We start from the raw sequence: 21,370 nt of genomic DNA, 5'->3' as shown, positions 1-21,370 counted from the left end.
AATTAATATATTCTTATATAATTTATATTATTATCTGATTATGTTAGTCTAATGTCTGCTCTTATCTGATGGTTGTACTCCTATTAATTGTAACTCTGAGAACTAGTGTATCACAATTTTATTAGTATATGCTTTATTGTTCTTTTTTTCCTTGATTCTTCTACACCTATTAATGTCTCTCACATGCAGACCATATGATGAGAGAGGATAATACAAAGCACACCCTCATCACATCATCCTGCTCCACTCAAGCCCATACAACAGGCAGAAAAAGTAAAAAGGCCGACCAATCAGACTTCGCGCCTAGTGTGGACCATAACTCCCAGCATGCCCTTGCCACCCACATGCCTAGTCTAAACGGCTTCCTATTTCCAGCAGGACGACGGGGCTTGTAGTTTCTTCCTAGGCTCTGTCAGATGGCGCTCCGGCGTCCTTCACTACAATTCCCGACGTGCCTTGCGGCGGCCAGCCAATAGCTGCCGAGCGCCCTCCCTGTAACCCGGCTTGGGATTAAAGATGGCGGACCTGAGTGAGACAGCAGCGGGCGAGTACCCGGGGGAGGAGGAGAATGGGCACGGACACTGCAGCGACTGCGAGAATGAGGAGAAGCACAGCTCGAACCGGGGGTAATGTGTGCCGTCACGCCGGGGCCTTTGGGTGGACCGCTGCTCTGTCATTGTCACATGCCGTGCCTTGGTGCGCCTCGTGTCCCGCCTCTCTCCATACGTGATTGGTCGAAGCGGCCGAAATCCCTTAAATTGATTGGCTGCTGATGCTGCCAGTCAAGGGATCAGTGATTAAATCTAAATGAATGGCATGAACAGATTCTAGTTCTCTCCGAATATTTTAATCTAGACTGGGCACACTCTAGAGGATGAAAGATCACCCGGGGCATTGCTGGCCGTCCCAGGAAGATTAGTGGCCTAATACCTGTCATCATTATGGCTGACAGGGGATTATGTCACTCCCCTTCTGTTCCACTGTCATTGTTATCCACTGGCATGTACATCTGATCACCAGGGACAGTCCCCATGCTGGGAGACTGCTTCTATACAAGTTATGTGCTCCCTAATTTGCAGGAAAGGGCCTTTTTTTTAAAATGTATATTCTTTTGACCTTTTTTATATATATATATTTTTTTTTTATTCATATTGTTTTATATGAAGTGGATTGAGCAGGTCATTGAAAAGTGCATGCATGTTCCGTGCCCCTGTTTTCACATGGACACACGTGTGCATGTATGACAGCAGAGCATTTGAATATTAACTGCTGAGCTAGATCATACACAAAGCAACAAAGCAACCTGGGGGCCCGGTGGATGTCCAGGGGGGCATCTTCGTGTTTCAGCCCTGGGATACGTCACTCTGACCTCTCATTGTACCCCACACTTAACCAACGCGGTGCAAAGGCCTAGCTTCATGCTCCACAGTGTACCAGGGGCATAGGGCCTGGTGGTTGTCCAGTGGGCCCATCTTCATGCTCCTGCCATATACTAGGGGATTGTCCAGGGCACCCTTCTTCATGCCCCTTCTGTATACTAGATAAATAGGGCCCTGTGGATGTCCAGGGGACCCTTCTTCATGCCCCTTCTGTATACTAGGTAAATAGGGCCCTGTGGATGTCCAGGGGACCCTTCTTCATGCCCCTGCAGTATACTAGATAAATAGGGCCCGATGGATGTCCAGGTGACCCTTCTTCATGCCCCTGCAGTATACTAGCTAAATAGGGCCTGGTGGATGTCCAGGGGACCCTTCTTCATGCCCCTGCAGTATACTAGCTAAATAGGGCCTGGTGGATGTCCAGGGGACCCTTCTTCATGCCCCTGCAGTATACTAGGTAAATAGGGCCCGGGGAATGTCCAGGGGACCCTTCTTCGTGCCCCTACAGTATACTAGGTAAATATGGCCCGGTGGATGTCCAGGGGACCCTTCTATATGCCCCTGCAGTATACTAGGTAAATAGGGCCCGGTGGATGTCCAGGGGACCCTTCTTTATGCCCCTGCAGTATACTAGGTAAATAGGGCCCGGTGGATGTCCAGGGGACCCTTCTTTATGCCCCTGCAGTATACTAGGTAAATAGGGCCCGGTGGATGTCCAGGGGACCCTTCTTTATGCCCCTGCAGTATACTAGGTAAATAGGGCCCGGTGGATGTTCCCTGGACCCATCTTCATGCCCCTGCAGTATACCAGGAGCATAGGGCTTGGTGGATGTCCAGCGGACCCTTCTTCATACTTCAGTCCTGAGATACATGGCTCTGAACACCCATTATACCCCACACTTAACCACCATGGTACAAGGGCCCGTTTTCATGCTCCTGTATCGAGGAAATAGAGCCTGATGGATGGCCAGGGGGGTCCATCGTCATGCTCTTTCAATAAAACGGGGACGGTAGGGCCCGGAGGGTGTCCAGGGGACCCATTTTCATGTCTCAGTCAAGGGATTCACCACTTTGACCTCCCATTGCACCCTGCACTTAACCACCATGGTGCAAAGGCCCATGCTCCTGCTCCTGCAGTGTGTCAAAGGAATAGGGCCCAGTGGATGTCCAGGCAGTCCACCTTCATGCTCCTGCAGAAAACCAGAATCACAGGGCCTGGTGGATGTTCGGGGGGGGGGGGCACCTTCAGGCTCCTGCAGTATAACAGGGGAATGATTTAATTTGTCAAAGCTGTGTCTGTTTTGAATGGTGCCACAATGCCCAGATGTGAATCATCTGCACATTGCACCATTTGTTTTTGTTTTTTACACAGCACATGGCAACTCGCTTCTAAGGTCAGGGGCATTCTCCATGTTGTTTGTAATATACAAGTGGTGTCAGGCAACAAGCCTGTTTTTCACGCTCTGCCTGGCTTACTCTGAGATTTTGTCCCATTGACACCATTTGGACAGGAAGTTGAGGGACTGTTTAAAATTTGACCGCTGATGCATATTATGGGCCAGTAGAGCATTCGGGGCATCAGAGAGGCTCCATCTATCCACACAAATAAGTATTTGTACTTGGGCATTAATTGGATGTGGGGTACCCAATAATCATAGGGGCCTTCCGATGGCTCTGCCTACTACTGTGATAACTGGCTGGTGATCTACAAGGTCTGATTTCTTTTAAATAGCATATAAAGCTGAACTCCAGGCACACAAACTCCTATTTAAATATATTCCTCAATATTAATAAAGGATATAAATCCACTTTGCGGGCTTTAAAATACCTTTGCAAACCCAATATTACCTTGTAAAAGTGGCAGGGGCAGCATTGCTATACTGTACAGAGCACTGAGAGGGAGTTAGAGGGCCCATCCACTACAGGCTGCCTGCAGAAAACTACAGGATGGGGAGGAGACCAGACCAGTCACCCTGCACAAGGAGAGCTGTCACTGGTTTCTTCTGATAAGTTCCATGACTGTGGTGTGATGAGAAGATCAGGGGGAGGAACCAGTGGGCACTGTTGGGGAGCCAAGAGATCAACTGCCGCAAAAGTGTCGGTTTCCCAACATACATGGTGGGGGGGGGTCAGAAACAGTACCGAGTGGTATTTGATGGCGCGGTCATCCAGATGGGTATTTACAATTGTCCAGGTAACAGGGGTATTATTAATAATGTTTCACTACAGGGTGCCTTTATGCAGAATTGTGCCCCGGAAATCCATAGATGAGGCTGCTGTTCTTTGAATCCTAGTCTGCAGAGTCGTTCCACAGCAGCAACCCACCACATGGGCTACAATCTGACTGTACAATCTACCAACACTGATGTAGTGCAAGGGCTTTCCTGATTTCAGTATCGATGGTTGGATGGTTTAGATAGGTCTGCACATTATAGTTTTGGTAAATCTAATAAAAGAAAAGATACAAAGGTTTTACAATAAAATTGTAACATCTATGGTGAGCTTTATTTTGGCTGCCCCAGAATTAGTCTATGACCTAAGTATTGTGGGTTGGCAACTTTATTTCCAGGCTTCCCATCCAGGTATTTTAGGGAAAGACTCCATTGGAGCAGGCAGCTGGGGGAGAGTCGGAACTCCATTGGGGCAGGCAGCTGGGGGAGAGTCTGAACCCCATTGGGACTGGATGAGGGTCGTAACCCCATTGGGGCAGGCAGCTGGGAGGTAGTCGAAAGACCATTGGGGCAGGCAGCTGGGGGAGGGTCGGGACCCCATTGGGGCCAGATTAGTGATGCGAAGTATGAAAGTTAGCGGGCCGTATAACAGTCAGGCCTCTAGCATTTTTAGAATGTTAGGCCGGCTTTGGCAACATCTGTGCTTCATGACAGGTTTTCTTTAAAGGGTTAGTATACTTCGACATCGGAAGTTTTTCCCGCAGCCCACTTGTCAAAACTGAGCGACACTCAGTTTCCGTGCATTTCGTGAACACACAAAAAATTGCATGCATGCTGAAATGGGCTGCCCTCCTTGCTGCATAGAAGCTCATGCATCTGTTTGAGCTTCGTGCATATAAAAATGCGTCTCATTTGCCATGTTCGCTTGCAGTTCCAGCGCTTGTTCGGCAATGGGCCACGTTTTTCGTGTGCTTCATGAGCGTGCCAAAAGCTGCAATGGGGGCTGCTAAAGCAATCGGAGATCTGCTGCTCATTATACAGGGGGTACAGTAGTAGGTGTACTATGGGGAAGTAGGCTTAGCTAATGTGGAAGTCTCTGGTGCCACTTCCCCCTGTGCTACTATATGACACAGATCAGGAAAGTCTCTTTAGTGAGATCACATGACTTCCAGCACTTTTTCTCAAAATAAAGGTTATTTCCAGCACTTGTTCGACAGGGAAGCTCTCCCTCCTGTTTGAGCAGAGCCAGGTCAGGGGGCACCAAACTACTATTGTATCACAACCATCAGTCTGTTCCAGTGCATATGTGAATGGTACTTTCTGTTATCTGTATGGGCCTTACCCTGTCATGACCCGGAGTGGGGGGGGGTTGTCCCTCTGTGACCAGTGTCTCTGCTCACAGGGCTTTAGGCCTAATTTATGTTTTACTTGGATGGCTACAGAGTTCTCCCATCCAGCATAACGTTTTGCATAGAAAATTTCTGTTCTGTAACCTAAAATGGATCTAATACACACATCAGACTTCCAATAGGTTTGCATTGCTTTGGTATAGGGTTTTTTCTTGATTTTGGCAGTCAAATTTCGGAGCCGTTGGCAACTTGCAAAGCTTGTCGGAAGTCTCCAATTTAAATACTTGATAGCACGCCCCAAAAGTGCTTTAGATGCTCATAAGGCTTTTTAAAAAAAAGTGAATTATGTATTTAAAGGAGAACTATGGGGTCAGGGCTTTTACCCATAGTTCTCCTTAGTGTAACGGGAGGACACAAACTAGCGTCCTCCCGTCACCCTAGGCTCAGTATACCGCGAGCTATAGCTCACGGTATACTTCGTGACTGCCAGTCACCACTCTCTGCAGGGATAGATCATTTCCCGATCTATTGAGCCGACCTGTGACAGTTTTATTGTCACAGGTCATCTCAGATTATGAGGCTGAGTGATTTTCACTCGCCTCATAATTCTCCTTTTAACAAGCCAAAGTGAGATCTTTAGACAGAGCTTTCTAAATGTCTACTAAACACGTCACGATGTGACAAAGACGCATTTCAGTCCTATATGTGCTTTAAGTAGTTTAACATGCATTCATTTTTGTGAAGTTTGCCATTAGGGTCTATCTGTCTGCACCCCCTGATGGTAAGTAGATCTGTTCCCTGGCAATTTGGGGCACCTTGTTCAAAAAAACAGACTTCATGGTTTTGTTAATGGACACCACCTGCAGTTTTTCTTGTACGCCATTCTACGGGCCCAAGCACAGTCTGTCTGCAGGTCCTAGAACTCGGCTAAAAGGAGGGGAGTTCACATTTTCTCTTATCCACCGAAGTGACAGGGTCTCTTTAAAGCCTACCCCCTGACCCAAGTATACTCCCCCCGCCAGTTCTTCCTCCTTCATTGTAGCTGCCACAAAATGCCCAGTGCTTTCCAGGGATGGTGGAACATGCGACTTCCTCTCTTGATCAAGTACTCAGTGGCCAAACACTGTTGCATGATGTAACGGTGATGTCATCGCTCCCACCCCAGTCCACAGCTAGCCTTTTGCGGCAGCTGCGATAGAGAAGAGTGACGGGGGATCGCTTTAGGGGTATGTATAACTGGTTTAGGGTGCACATTTTAAAGATGCCCTGAATGTGCAACGTCACTGGGTCTCTTTAAGAAAAGCATTATATTTATTTTAAATACTATATTGGTTTTCTATAATCCCCTGCAGAGCCGGATTAGTATAAGACCAGGAGAGGGAAGGCGAGCACCATGAGCTTATCGGACCCTATTGCTTTGCACAATGTAGATATGCTTACAACAGGGGGGAGCACAGGAATGGCCTCATCAGTCCACTTTTGCACCTTCATTGCCCAATTAGCAGCTTGGGGGGTTAAAGAAGTAGAACTCGAGGGATTTAAAAAAATCTACCCTTGCATTGGAGCTCATGTTGTCTAGGGGTCTCAAATAAAGTAAATATACCCGCCTGTACCTCTGGGCTACTGGACCGGTCCTTGCCGTCTCTTCTCCCCTGAGCTCCAGTGGTCTAAGGACCTCTGCGGGACCAAGGATCAGGTGAGTTTTTATCTTTTTTTTCTATTTGAGCTTCCTAGATAAAATGAGCACCTAACCCTTGCAGTGCAGGGGTAGCCTCACTGCAAGAGTTCTTGTCTCACTGCTTTGGAGAAAACTGAGGTGACTGGCTTGCCTGAGCTTTTTGGCAAGGATCTGGATCACAAGACTGGCGAAACAGAATTTAAATCCTTTAGGAGTTCCTCATTTTGTATTTCCGCTGCGTGTTTAACTTTCAGTGGCTGTTGGTATAGGTTTATATACAGCCCACTGGCTCCTAGATACAGCTAACTGACCATTGGCTTCTGGATCATGTTGTCCACCTCTGGCCCATCCATAGTTTTCCAGAGTAGAGGAAATAGCCATTTGTCAGTCAGTCTGTGGAGACACGTGGCTATCAGCCAGACAGCTGACTCTGTCCTGTGTCTCTAGCACCATCTCGCTGAGCATATGTCACATGAAATAGCCATTTAAATAGGGCTCTGTTCCACATGGCTGACTCAGGGACTCTAATAGGATTACCAGGTATGTTTACTGTGTGTGTGGAGTTTCTGCATCTGCCCGGCTCACTGATCTCTCCCTATTTCTCTTGGAGATGTCTACACAATGAATTGGGAATCTCCAGGCTGATCTATTGTAGTTTCTGTCTCTGTGTATGCAGGGAAAAGCTGCCGTCTGACTACTTGGAGACTCGGCTCTAAACTGTGACAAATGAAACTCCAATTTTGTGGCAGGCTTTAAGTATGCGGACTGAAAAAAATGGCACTCTGAAATCCGTAGCGCTTGGAGGGGTTCTAAACTCCCCTAAATGCAACTCTATAACAGCCAATGTGTCCATGCACAATGTGGCTTTTAGAACCTTTCATCTAGGGCAACGTTTAGGGACATGAAAGCCTACGGTCAGAGAGGCGCATTCTAGGGTAGTTCATGCAGGAATGTGTGTAAACGCATTTCATCTGCCTGGTCAATTCACCTAGCCACTAGAATGATTGTACATGTGTGCTTCTGAACGTGATACTTTGCGCTCCATTACACACGTTTTGCATGCTGAATGCCAGCTGCTGGTATGTTCATGAGCATTGCCAGTCCTCTGCTCAGACACTGTATACATTGTAAAGATCTTAGGAAACTTTGTTGCAGATTGTAACCTACCTATCTTCTATAGATATATTGATTGGACGTCCCAGTGCCTTTACTAAACAGAGAGGTCTGTCTTTACTGTAATTACCTGGGGTCACGATGCAATCTGATTGTACGATCAACTTTAGATCTACCTAAACTGTAAGAGGAGCACCCTAAACTATCCAATCAGACAGGCGCTTGCCCTGCATACTTATTGGTAAATCTAAGGTTCCATTCACACCGGCGTGGTTGTCCGCGCGTATTCAGCCCAATATGCTTGGAGCCGTTCTAAACATAAAAAACAATGCACTTTTAATGTGCATTGTTCAGACTTTAGTGGCCGCGCAGTACTAAACCACGCGGCCCGCAAAAGTCCAAGCACGTTTTTTCCCCCCCATGGATTCTAGTAATACCGTAGCTGCGAACGAGCGGAATCCGTGCAGATGGATGTTTGCGTGCCGCGCAGTCTTCCGCGCGGAAACCCAAGCAGCAAACGCTATGTGTGAATGGAGCCTAAGCCCTCGTTCACACCTGAACGTTTTGTAGCGCGTTCTACGCTCAACGAACGCTGTACAAAACGCTCAAAAATATAAATCCCATTGTATTCAATGGTCTCGTTCCCACCTTGGCGTATTTCCGCCTGTCCCTAACGCTCTACAAAACGGCCCACGCCTGAAAAGGTACATGTACTACTTTGGGCCGTTTTGTTGCGTGTTTCCATTGGGATACAGCCAAGTAGCCTTCGAAAACGCGCGACGGGTCGCGCAACTTTTTTACCGCAAATCGCGGTAAAAAACCACGCGACGGTCGCGCATATGCAATACGCCAAGGTGTGAAGGAGACCTAACAGATTGTGCAATCCTATTGTAACGTAACGTGTGTTTAGCTTTAGTCAAGTCCAGTTTTGTAGTAAGGGCAATCCAACAAGCACAAAGATAGAACCCTGCTCCATCCCAGAGTTTTGTTGTTGAGTACGGAGAAATGCCAGGGGCCCGTTAGAGGAGCCCGTCCTCGCTCTAAGCCACCCAATCCAGAGAACACTGTTAAGGTCACTTTATTGCGCTCCAGCCATGGTGCACTGTCCCCTTCGCCTACTCAATGCGCTTCACCCTGTACAGACTTGGTTGTAGAGATCTGTACGAGTCCATACAGGGTGAAATGCTGAATTTTTATACATATATAATATATTTGTGATCAGTATAATGAAGAATTGACTTTTTTAGTAATTGGCTTCATTCTATTTCAGAGAGGGTGATAACACCGGAGTCAAGAAAAAGAAGAAGCAGAAGCGCAAGAAAGACAAAGGAGGGGACAAGCTGGAACCAGCTGAGGCTCCGGTAATCCTTTACTTCTGCTCTAAAGAGGGCCTGTATTATGTGTTTTATATATGGCCATTTAGTACATAGTCAAAGGTTTGTGGACATTGACCATAACACTTGTGTAAGCTGGTTGTCGAGTTGCCCCCTTCCTTTTGCAGCCATAACAGCCTCCACTTTTCTGGGAAGATTTTAGTGTGTGAGGCTTTGTTCCTATCCAGCTAAAAAAGCATTTGTTATGCGCTGGTCCTGATGTTGGAAGTAAGGATCTGGCTTTGTAATTCATCCCAGAGGTGTTCAATAGATTTGAGGTTAGGGTTCTGTACAGGCCACTCACATTCCTCCACACTCCTCAAACCATGTATTTTATGGAGCTGGCTTTGTGCGCAGGGTGGTGGAACATAAAAGGACCTTCCCCAAATGTCTGCCACGAGGTTGGGGGCACGCAATTGTCCAAAATGTCCTTGTATGCTGTAGCATTGACCGCACCCTTCAATTGAAACACCTGAACTCAATCATTTGGAGGGGTGTCCATATAATTTGGGCCCTAAAATGTACCAGCAATGCCGCCCTTTGACATAACTACAATGGAAGTTTTCATTCTGGCTTGCAAAAATCTACAATTGCCTCCTAAATGAGGCTCAGCTCACACACCAGGATAGGTACACTTCTTGTCAAAAAGGTGATGGTACTTTCTAGCTGAGACCAATGAGCTTTGAAGATTGCGGTGGATAAATTAAGGGTTTTATCCTGAGTTGTAAAGTCTCATCATATCCTCTCCTGTTATAACATCAGCATTGTAATAGGAATACATACTAGAGTTGGTTTTCATAATGCAATCAAAGCTTACCTGAAAAATTCCCTTTTATGTAGTGAGCGCTGCCTTCCACCACTTCCACCAACTTCCTGGATTCCCAGTGTGCTGCACATCTGTCTACCTGATGTTTCATGTGATGCAATCTTGCTTTCTGAAGACTACATGTCCCATCATGCATTGCTTCCAGCAAGCCATGATACTGTTACATTGTTCAGACATTGAGTTGTAGTTCAGAAGGCAGGCTCAGGGAGGGGTGACTTCATAGAACCCTGAAATGATTGCACATAGCCAGACCTAGATAGAGCTGGGTTTATGAAGAGCTGCAAATTCCTCGTTTTGGGATTACGGCTTATACATAAATATTTTTGGGATCCTTTCTTTGACCTCTTTGTTTAGGTGAACACCCTACCTGCTGAGAAGATCCAAGAGATCCAGAAGGCCATCGAGCTGTTTTCTGTAGGCCAAGGGCCAGCTAAGACCATGGAGGAGGCCACCAAGAGAAGCTACCAGTTCTGGGACACACAGCCTGTTCCTAAGTTAGGTAGGAGCCACGTTTTTAATATCTTACAAGTAGCTGCTTGGGTAAAGCAGTCCTTGCTTGTAAAGGTTCTCATGCTAAATGTGGAATCCAGTCCATGTCTAGTTTTTTTTCTTCTAAATGTACAGAGAAAGGGACTGATAACATGTGATCATACAGACTTGTCTTTGTGTCATATATTGATCAGATGGATGAGAAGGTCCAAAGAGTCTTTCATTATTTAATCACAAAGGAAAAACCGCTAACGCATTTTGGGGGTAACAACACTCCCCCTTTATCAGGGCTTGATACAGTAATGTGGGGGCTTAACTCAAAGTACTGAAACCAAAGGAATGTCTTATTTAGTGTAGTATGAGTTCTACTTTGGATTGTAGTTGCATAATGTGATCAGAAACCGTTCCTTTGTGATTGAATAATGAAAGACTCTTTGGACTTTTTCACCCATCTGGCCTGGTCCCCTAGCGTGTTTAATTATCTTTCTGTCCAGAGTGTGGCTTTAAATATTTTTAGATCTGGAGAAGTTTACAGAGTTTTAGAAGACCATATAACCGGGCAAGTTATAGTGAGCAGGACTGAAGGTAACCTAAAAGACCTTCACTGACCCAGTGCAGATCTCAGTAGAACCTTCAAAGACATCTGCATGCCTTGCTTCCTTCACAAATCCCCAAAAATAAGGGGCTCATCTGTTTTTGTTAGGATAGTGTGTGTGTGTGTGGGGGGGGGTGTGACCATGCAGATCTTTTCATTTTTCCCCGGGCCAACTGTTGGTTTACAGCCTCGTATTATACAGCCATCTATTCCAAACAAGTGTTCCAAAAACTTTTATGCATAAATTGTATTGTTCCAAATGAGTCGTATATATATTGCACTGCTTAGTATGTCTGATAGCCTGATGTACTTCTTATAGGTGAAGTGGTCAACACACATGGCCCTATCGAGCCGGACAAGGATAATATCCGCCAGGAGCCATACAGCCTGCCGCAGGGTTTCACTTGGGATGCTCTGGATTTGAGTGACAGAGCAGTGGTAAGTAAGGCTAGGGCTTCCACCGGTTTGCCACTTTACCCCAGGCAAAAGCACAAGAACGCAGCACCAGCCTTCCCTGCTATCGTATCGACAGTAAATCCAGGTTTTCAAGCAAGAAATTCCACAAAGATTCTCTATGACCTTGGAGCTCCCATTTGCCGAATCTAGAGATAACTGTTTAACACAAATTCTCCAACTCGGGAGCTCTGAGTACATGGGGCGATCATGTTGAGTATTTAAACCTTGTATTTACTGCCTGATAGCACATAAATGCAGCATTATGGAGATATGGAATCTTAGTCACTTTCTTTTTGCCTGGTATTTTTCTTTTTTCCTACTAATACCCTGCAACAAGAAAGGGAGCGTGGATTCCCAGCAGTCAGTTTTGGTGTAATACTAAACCCCCCCCCAATGCACAGCTGTCATAGATTAAACATCTCCGCTGTTTCCTTCTGCAAAAATCCTATTTCTTTAGTCTATTCAAAACCTAAAAATGTGCTGTACCTGCTCAGGAAAAATCAAGTTCACATAAAGAACGACTCAAGTTAAAAATTTGTATTAACCCTTGAAGTGTGGCTACCCCCGCACTGCAAGGGTTAACGGCTCGTTTTTGCCTAGGGTAAAAAAAAACAATGTTAGACTCGCCTGAACCTCTGAGCCGGCGGGCTGTAATGGCGTTCCATCCTGCCTGCCCCCCCCTCCTCCGCTGCAGCGATAGCATGTCCCTCAGCGTCCTCATGTCCTATACACTGTATGGGATGAGATGACTCAAGGCTTGGAGGATCGGGTGAGTAACTTTTTTTTTTTTTTTCTTTTTTTTACCACAGGCAAAAAATGAGCAGTTATCCCTTGCAGTGCGGGGGTGGTCCCACTGGAAGGGTTAATACAACAGGAGTTCTGCTTTTAAATGTAGCTCCTTTTTTAAAGTGACGCTGTCATGTCGGGGGTCAAAACTGAAAGAATACACCATACTATAAATGAAGAAATGTATAGAATTACCGTACCTTTCTGGTGGCCTTTGTGTTTAAGTGCCGCTGTGTAGCTGCTCCCTGGCCTGCTGCACACTGGTTTCTAGATGATGTACAAGCCAGTGAGAAGAATCACTGTGTGCGGTGGTGGGAGGGTGGCAGATATTCGACCCACCCAAAGAGTCAAATAATTGCACCATCGCATTGTTTCACCACACAGGCGACACTAAAGATGCATATTTAACTGCTTCTTGTACAGTTATAACTTCTTTTAGGTTTGACTGAGTGGTGACAGGGTCACTTTAACTCCTTAATAGCAGGTCACACAAACAAGAAATCCTGATCATTGCAAATCCTGGTTATTGCAGTGATCACATGATCAGGACATGGTCCTACCGGCTGCTGATCATTTAGTCTGAGACCAGGAGCTGTCGGTCTCCGTGTTGGTGGCATGTGATCGGGTGCTTCCAGCACAAACGTATATCGTATTTATGCTGCACCACGGAAGAAAGGCCACTACCATGATGCCACTATATGTCTTACGCCGTCGTAAAGAGGTTAAGCAGATACACGTCTTTTACTTGTGCTCCTTCACTGTCACATTCAGCTAGCTGGAGCTTAGGAAAGCCCTGTGTAAGTTAGCAGTCACCAGAGTGCTATTGACTCCTCATCTGACAAGGCTGACTGCCGTCACATGTTCCTCCATACTGGATACTTCCCCCTGCACTAAGCAGAGTGGCAGAGGAGTGAAAAAGTATAAGCTGCTTAAGAGGGTTAAAATAAAGCGAACCTGTTGACTTTTCCCTGCATGGGCATAGCACAGATTCACTTTAACCAGTTGCCGTCCGCCCGTTGAAAAAAAACGGACGGATGGCACAGCTGCATTGTCGGGTTGCCATCATTTTTTTCTGGTCGCGCGCCCAAAACAGATCTCTGCTTCATCAGCTTCTTTTGGGGTCACCGATGGCCAATTTTGGGTATTATTGTTTTTTGAGGTTTCGCGCGCGCACGCAATTTTAAGGCTTGACATGTTTGGTGTCTTTTTACCCGACGTGACCTCGACTTTTATATTTTACCAAAAAATTGGGTAATAATAAATGTTTTATCATTTAATATAGGGGAAACTTTTCTTTTTTTAAATTTCGGTAATTTTTCCTTTAATATAGTAAAAAATTAAACCCCCAGTGGTGAATAAATACCACCAAAAGAAAGCTCTATCTGTCCCCAAAAAAGGGTATAAAATTCATTTCAGTACAACGTTGCATGACGGAATAAATGTCAGTCAAAGTACCGCAGCGCTGAATACTGAAAAATGGCCTGGCCAGGAAGGTGGTTTAACACCGCGGATGTCAACTGGTTAAGCTTTTTTCAGTGAGAGGATTGTTTTTTTGTTTTGTTTCCCAAAAAGGAAATGGGATTTTGTAGCCATTTTACATACAAAAAGTGCTTAGCGCAATTCTTCTCTAATCTCCCAGCAATCTGTCTCTGCTTAGTACTACCACACATAACCTTTATCTTTATACATTGCTAACTATAATCTTCTCATTTATCTACAGCTGAAGGAGCTGTACACTTTGCTAAATGAGAACTACGTTGAAGACGACGATAATATGTTCCGTTTTGACTACTCCCCAGAGTTCCTGTTATGGTGAGTTCATTAGATTTGTGTGAGGTGGTGTGACATAGCCATCATAAGGTACAGGCTTTAACGGTGAGACTGCTGTGTGTTCTTTTCCAGGGCACTGAGACCTCCTGGGTGGCTGCCGCAGTGGCATTGTGGAGTGAGGGTCATCACCAGCAAGAAGCTAGTGGGGTTTATCAGCGCCATCCCGGCTAACATGAAAATCTACGACCTGTAAGTATTCTGTCACAGGCAGTGGGATGAATTTAACGGATTCACAGGGAAGGCAGTAATCCAGCTGCTCCATGATCAAGTGGGCTTTTTAAAGTGCCATTGAACATTTAGACCTGCAGATATTTGACCAAGAAGAGTGGGGTGTGTTTTGGATTTGTACTGTTTTCTGGGGCTCTGTTGGAGAGCTTTTCCTAGTGACAATGGTTTCGCCAGACAGCGAGTGAGGGAAAATCCCCATAGATAAAAATGCTTTTTTCTCTCTAGTGCAGGGGTAGCCAAACTCCGGCCCTCCAGCTGTGGTGAAACTACAAATCCCATGATGCATCTCTCTCCAGGAGTCGTGGCTGTGAGAATCTTGCAATGCCTCATGGGATTTGTAGTTCCACCACAGCTGGAGGGCTGGAGTTTGGCTCCCCCTTCTCTAGTGCAATTAAGGAACGAGATTCAGGTTATACTGCTGCCTACAGAAGAATTGGACAGTGGCAAACATAAAACAAACTGTAGGCTATCCCAGACTGCCAACATCCTACCACCTAGGGGGGATAGACGTCTTTTCTTCAGCTATGCTGCTGTAAAGACTAATCGGTTGTTTTGCTAGCACTTTTCTCTTCAGGGCAGTTCCCTTTGCCCAGTTTCACCTCAGACATCTGCAATGCAACTTTCTGTTGTCATGGGACAAGTTGGTTCTCTGTCTGAATTGGCAGATGCCGAGGACCAGGCTATCCCTAACTTGGTGGATCAGGAATCCATCTCTGGAGCTGGGCATGTCCTTCTACCTGTATTGTGGAAGATTCTCATGACATGTGTCAGCCTGTCGTACTGGGCATCTTGTCTGAGCAAGGTTCTTGGCGTCGGAGAAATCTCATCTCCCGATTAAACATCTTGGAGCTGCAGATGATTTAAATATCCCTTGAGCATTGGAACATCCCTTGAGCATTGGAACAATCTGTTGGCAGGTCATCAGATCCGGATTCATTTAAACAACGCCTCACTGGTAGCAAACATCGGCCATCAGGGAGGAACCAAAAGTTCACTTGTAGAGTTGTTTTTTCTATTGCCGGGAACCTTAACCTCCCCAACCCTAGTTCCTGTGGGTTACCACACTTGATTCATTCTCCCCATGTTAATTAAGCCCAGTAAATTCCTTCCTTCAATTGAAATACTGCCTATTGTTGTGAATAATTTGTTTTTTAATTATTCCAATTGGTTGTAACTAAATTATGTTCTCTTTACTCTCTCAAACCAGCACCAAGAAGATGGTAGAGATCAATTTCCTCTGTGTACACAAGAAGATGCGCGCCAAGCGAGTGGCCCCAGTCCTGATCCGTGAGATCACACGCAGAGTTCACATGGAGGGGATCTTCCAGGCTGTCTATACTGCTGGAGTTGTGCTGCCCAAGCCAGTGGCCACATGCAGGTGCCTAGTGGAGTTGTGTTTTATAGTCTGCTCACAAGCATACAGCACTGTAGAGTGATAAGTGTCAGCAGAATTTCCGCACACGTTATGCAGATTACAGTTAAAAGTGAATATTTGCCTCGTATGTCTAACAGCCCCTTCTGATTGGAAGTGCCATCTCTCTTGTCTGTCGAGCAGGTACTGGCATCGGTCACTAAACCCTCGTAAACTGATAGAGGTGAAATTTTCCCATCTTAGCCGAAACATGACCATGCAGAGGACTATGAAACTATACCGGCTCCCGGAGGTGAGTCCCGAGTGCCCAGGGGCTTCACAGCCGTTTTGTGCTTCTTATTCATTTTGGTTGTCACTTTTCTTGTCCCGACACCCCTTACAGTATACAGTACTTCCACAGATGTGTCCTCATATTGTCTCCCCTTTGTATGGAACAGGTTGTGAGGATGACACTTGTGTTTTTTAAAGGGGCGCTGTAATCTCCTGGGTGGTGATGCAGGTTCATTAGTAGGCCGTGCCTTGATTATCTATCTATCTATCTATAGATAGATAGGAAAATGAATTGCCTAGCATTTTCACCAATAGGGGGTAGGAATGCCAGTGCAGAAGGGACGTATAGACAGCATATGGATATTTGTTATCTTCATCTGTCCAGTCTTGGCTGGATTGGGTGACAATCCTATATGTACATCCAGGAGGGGAGGGGGTAGGTGTAATTGATAGGGATGCACCAATACCGTTTTTTCGGTATAGAGTACGAATACCGATATTTTTTTCCGTACTCGCCAATACCGGAAGTCCATTAAGGAAGCCAGGCGGTGTGTAAAGACTTGCCACCTGGCTTCCCGATTCGCAGGGAAGCCGTCCCGATGCTTCTCGTCACCGCAAGTATAGGGCTAGGACTAGTATCGGTGCATCCCTAGTAATTGACCTAAAAAGTCAACTCCATCAAAAACTCTTATTTTAGTTTATAGTCCCATGACAAACTGCTCATCAGAATTCCAAACGCAGCAAGACCTTTCCTAAAGGATTCAATGTAAGATAGGTGAAACCGACGGGGAACTTGGAAGGAGAATGTTATGTCGTATACGGCAGTGCAGAAATGCAAACTTCTGCGTGAAATTCTCACTGGAGTCTTCTGAATAAGGTCAGTAGGAGAATCTACCTGACCAGACCTAAAAGTGAAATGGTTTTTATTGGAGTAGGCCAACTCCTCCCCTTAAGCCTTACCTTCAGAAAGGGATGTCAACTCATTAGTATTGACTTAAGCTGGCCATACAGTATGCAATTTTCAGGTGGTTCTTGATGAATTGGCCGATATTCGCACAGTGGGTGTCCCTGTCGGCACCTATCCGAGCAGCATCCCTTGATCAGAATGTAATATGAGGACTTGCCTGAACTATCCAGTCAATTTGTATCCAATCAGGCATCATTGTAATGTGTATTGTGCACTATACAAACCATACAAGAAAAATAACATCTGAATCACGTTGTTTCCTCCAGTCTGTGCAGATGAGGCCTTTGCCTGGGATTCTGCTAGTATATGTCTTGGTAATATGACATTTTGTATTACTATGCTAAATAAAAAATTGAAAATGTATTTTACTAGCAGTTGAGTCAGGGTAGATGAAGATCTGGTCTGTCCATGTAGTAAAAACCATCTCTGATATGATTTTTTCAGACCGCTAAGACCTCTGGCCTGAAGCCAATGGAGTTACGCCACGTCCCACTTTTACACCGGCTCCTGACCCAGTACTTGTCTCAGTTCAACCTGGCCCCATTCATGCATGAGGAAGAGGTGAAACACTGGCTGCTGCCCCAGGAGAACATCATAGACACCTATGTGGTGGAGGTAAGGAGGAGCTTGGTGGTACATCTAGCATGTTTTCGATCATGGTATTACAATATCATTATGTTCTGTCGGTGTATGCCCACTTACTCCATGGAGTTCAGTTTAAAGTGCATCCATAGTGGAATTTTTATTCTGACGGGGCTCTCAGTCTTCACTATCCTATACAAAAAAAAGTTTTTTTAACATTTTACAAAAATAACAAATATATGAAAGCATAATAACGGTAGGTTTGTGCATATGTCATATATAGATAACAATATCTATCCACATGCTCACTGTGTGGCCAAAGCTGCACCACAACCTATTGACATGAGGACATCTAATATAAACAGACCTTACATAAAGACCAAACTATACCAGCATAGGGGCTTTTTCTGGGGCCCTTCTCTTCCATTCCTGGGGAAAAGGTTGTTAATAGGGAGGAGAGGAGGATATGAAGCGATCCGTAGAGGAGGAAGAAACCATGTGCATGGTATCTCCCAATTTGAATGGTCCTTACTCCCCTGAATGGTGGGGGAACTCTCCGTGCAGTACTACCAGTTTGGGGACACTACCCTAGTTCGGAGTTGCATCCAGAAAGGGGGACAAGGACACCTGAATCTAGGGTAATGGAATATTGGACAGTTAAGAGGTCTACAAAGGACCTGATATGAAATGTATGCTGCATATTCCAAGTATGATGGAAGGCTTTCATTCTATCTTGCTTTGACAACCTAGTCACCTCCATCTTCTGAACATAGTTCACCCGAGACACCTATTCTTTAACAGTCAATGTACTGGGAGATCTCCAGTATCTGGGGATCATCAATCTAGTCGCATTGATTAGGTGACTATTCCAAAGATTATTGCTATCCAATTGAAATGGGTTGTGCATGTAACACATATACTTCTGGTTTGTACACTAGTACACCCTGTGTTTTTATGAATTGCTAGTAACCCTGAATGTTTTCATGTCCTGGAGGTGCAGGCATTGCTGTAATAGGAATGTGTTTATCACAAGTTGACTAATGTTCTTATCTTCAGACTCCTGAAGGAGAGATAACGGACTTCCTGAGCTTCTATACGCTCCCCTCAACCATCATGAACCACCCCACACACAAGAGCCTAAAGGCCGCGTACTCCTTCTACAATGTGCACACCACAACGCCTCTGCTCGACCTTATGAATGATGCTCTCATCCTGGCCAAATCTGTGAGTAGTCAAAATGGTGACAGACTGGGATAACCTAGTATTTTCACATGGCGGACTACTGAATAGCAGTTCCACGTAAATTCTGCATGTATGATCCAGTTATTTTTCTGTTGGGCGCTGCCATACTTCCTCTCGCACAGGATAGATGAGATGTGTAGCCAGGCTGTCAATTGCAGCATGCAACTGCTCTGTCATTCATGTGTCCATGCCTTAGGAAGTATTAGGACACGGGCAGGCAAACTCCAGCCTTCCAGCTGTGGTGCAATTAAAATGCCTCATTGGATTTGTAGGACTCTGACAACCGCAGGCATGTCAGACTTTTGACAAAATGCTGAAATTCTGTTCACAGGTCTACTTGGGCTACATGTTTTAAGGGAACAAGAGTGCATATCCAACTGCTAAAGGAGCAGATTAGAGGTACTGCTATGTTTTAAATACCTATAGTAATGGTAAGGTTTATTTTAAGGGGAAGGATCAGTGTTGGTGGGGGCTCTTCAGCGTATGGTATTGGTTACAAAAGCACAGGGCCTCTACAGTAAACTTGCTAGTTCTTTGACCCTGAGACATGCTAAAAGTGATCAGAGCAGGATTCCTGGCACCAAGGACAGATGGCATTTGTGTCCCTCTAGTGGTTTCTTCACAGAAGCTAGGCTGAAAAGATGTGTTTTGGCCTGTTCATGTTGGGAATATAAAAGAGCTCTCCATTAGGGCTGAGCAGCAGATGGAATCGATTCCACGGACTGGATAAGCCGGGTCACACAGGGGCTCTTTGCCCTGATTAAATGGGTAGTCATCTGGCACAGACAGGGGTCTCGTACAGCATGTAAACTCTTCTACAGGTTATGTCACACAGGCATTTACAGGCTGCTTTGTTTCTCATCCGCAGAAAGGATTTGATGTCTTCAACGCCCTGGACCTCATGGAGAACAAAACCTTTCTGGAGAAATTGAAATTCGGAATAGGAGATGGCAATCTGCAGTATTACCTGTATAATTGGAAGTGTCCCAGCATGGGACCCGAGAAGGTAAAGACCTATGCTTGTACAGAACAGTAGATCCAGAACTGGTTATAAAGAGGGTCACTGGGAACTATAGCTTACTTCCAAAACTCAGCAGTATTTAGAACGTCATAGTAGGTCCATGATGGTGGCTGTCCTCATTGACAATGACCCGAGGTAGGGAAGTGTTGGGAGCAGGGATCCTATCTTTGAAAGGCAATCAAATCGAAAAATGGTAAGCGCACTACTAATTTAAATGACTATTAATGGTGGTAATCAGTGTGCGGTCTCCTATAACAGGGAGAGGACACCTGTATATGGAACAAACAAGAAAAAAACCCAATGAGCCCTTCTACCTGTGGAGCACCCAGGTAGTAGCGCTCTCTTTTTGTTGTACGTTTGGTTTTTATTGCGCTTTGTCCTCATTTTTGGAGATTTCCTTTTACTTTCTGTCCTAAAGACTCAATCAAAAGTGAGAGGAAATTACCCCAAGTGCATCCCCCCCACCCCATTCCTATACAGCTATAAAATGTAGGGTTTGCCATCACTTTCTTTTATCCATGTCTGTCAGTACACATGTCACCAGCAGGGACTTTTGACAGCAAAAAAACTGACTATGTTCTAACCTTTTCCACAAGACTTTAAAGCTGAAGTCCAGCTTTAGGTACATTTCCCACCACATCCCCACGTGAAGACAGAATCATCAACTGAAACCTTACAGAAAAGGGGGGCAAAGGGGTTTTCTATGTCATCAGACGTGTGTTTATGCAGCATTTAACATAGAGACGAAGTTCAGCTTTAATACTTGTCTCTTGTCCTGTTTTCAGGTCGGCCTGGTTTTACAGTAGCGCCTCTCACCCCCCATATCTGGAGGGGATAGGGTGTGACGTGGGCGCCAGCTGCTCAACATGCCAGAGATTGGACACCCGAGAGAGCAGCCCCAAGACGGAGTGCAGGATATGCGGGCATTGCTCTAGAACGCATCCTACTGATGTGTGTGGGAGGGAGGTTTCGGGATTACGGAAGTGCAAAGCAGGGAGCTTCCTCCAGCCTGGCTTGAATTTAAGGATTTTTCAGGGTCTTTCCTTTTTATTTCCCTCCCCCTTCCTGTATGGCTGCTGATGCTGATGGAAACAAGGTTTATTATTGGTCAGGATGTGTGGTGCTGGGCTTGCGCGGGATTGAAGGTGCTGGGCTTGCGCGGGATTACAGTTTCTGTATCTGAAGAGGCCATCATTGCAGGGTACAAATTCCAGGAAATCCAGAGAGTAGGGAGAAAGCAAGACCTTGTCAACCCAGTGCTTTTTATTGAGGGAAGATTACAAAATACAATGGCTCTTGGGTGGAACTCTGTTTCCTATATGAGACCAAAAGTGTGCTATTCCATATGAAACTGAAATCTATCTGGTGGTCTCGGTTTGTTATTAAAGATGAGGATACTTTACTGAAGTTCCCCAGTTCCTCCCCTAGACAAGAACTTCAGTGACGATGCAGATCTCAGATTGTATTTTCACTATGCTCATGCAAAGAGGCTGCCATTGAAATGGATGGAATAGCATCTCCTGCATTATAGATCTTGCATAGTAGCACACAGGACTGCTTTTGCAGAGCCTACAGAAGATTCTCAGGAGTTGTTAGGCCACCGCAGGTCAGCACAAGGGGGGTCCTTTGCCAGAAGGTCTTTA

General features: G+C 45.5%; 1 protein-coding gene across 1 annotated transcript; it reads left to right on the top strand.

Annotated features, from left to right (window-relative positions):
- Positions 1 to 449: 449 nt before the first annotated feature.
- NMT1 (N-myristoyltransferase 1) lies at positions 450 to 20,777 on the top strand. Its single transcript, XM_018555177.1, has 12 exons — positions 450 to 626; positions 8,961 to 9,051; positions 10,244 to 10,388; positions 11,293 to 11,411; positions 13,936 to 14,027; positions 14,118 to 14,234; positions 15,481 to 15,651; positions 15,829 to 15,937; positions 17,327 to 17,497; positions 18,521 to 18,688; positions 19,575 to 19,712; positions 20,513 to 20,777. The coding sequence occupies exons 1-12, from the start codon at positions 517 to 519 to the stop codon at positions 20,531 to 20,533; spliced, it is 1,452 nt and encodes a 483-aa protein (XP_018410679.1). The 5' UTR covers positions 450 to 516; the 3' UTR covers positions 20,534 to 20,777.
- Positions 20,778 to 21,370: the final 593 nt, after the last annotated feature.

The sequence above is a fragment of the Nanorana parkeri genome, unplaced genomic scaffold (genome assembly GCF_000935625.1).
Source record: "Nanorana parkeri isolate BGI_ZX_2015 unplaced genomic scaffold, ASM93562v1 scaffold187, whole genome shotgun sequence".
NCBI lineage: Eukaryota > Metazoa > Chordata > Amphibia > Anura > Dicroglossidae > Nanorana > Nanorana parkeri.
Note: the sequence above shows the minus strand (reverse complement) of the source record. Positions and strands in the feature narration are given on the sequence as shown.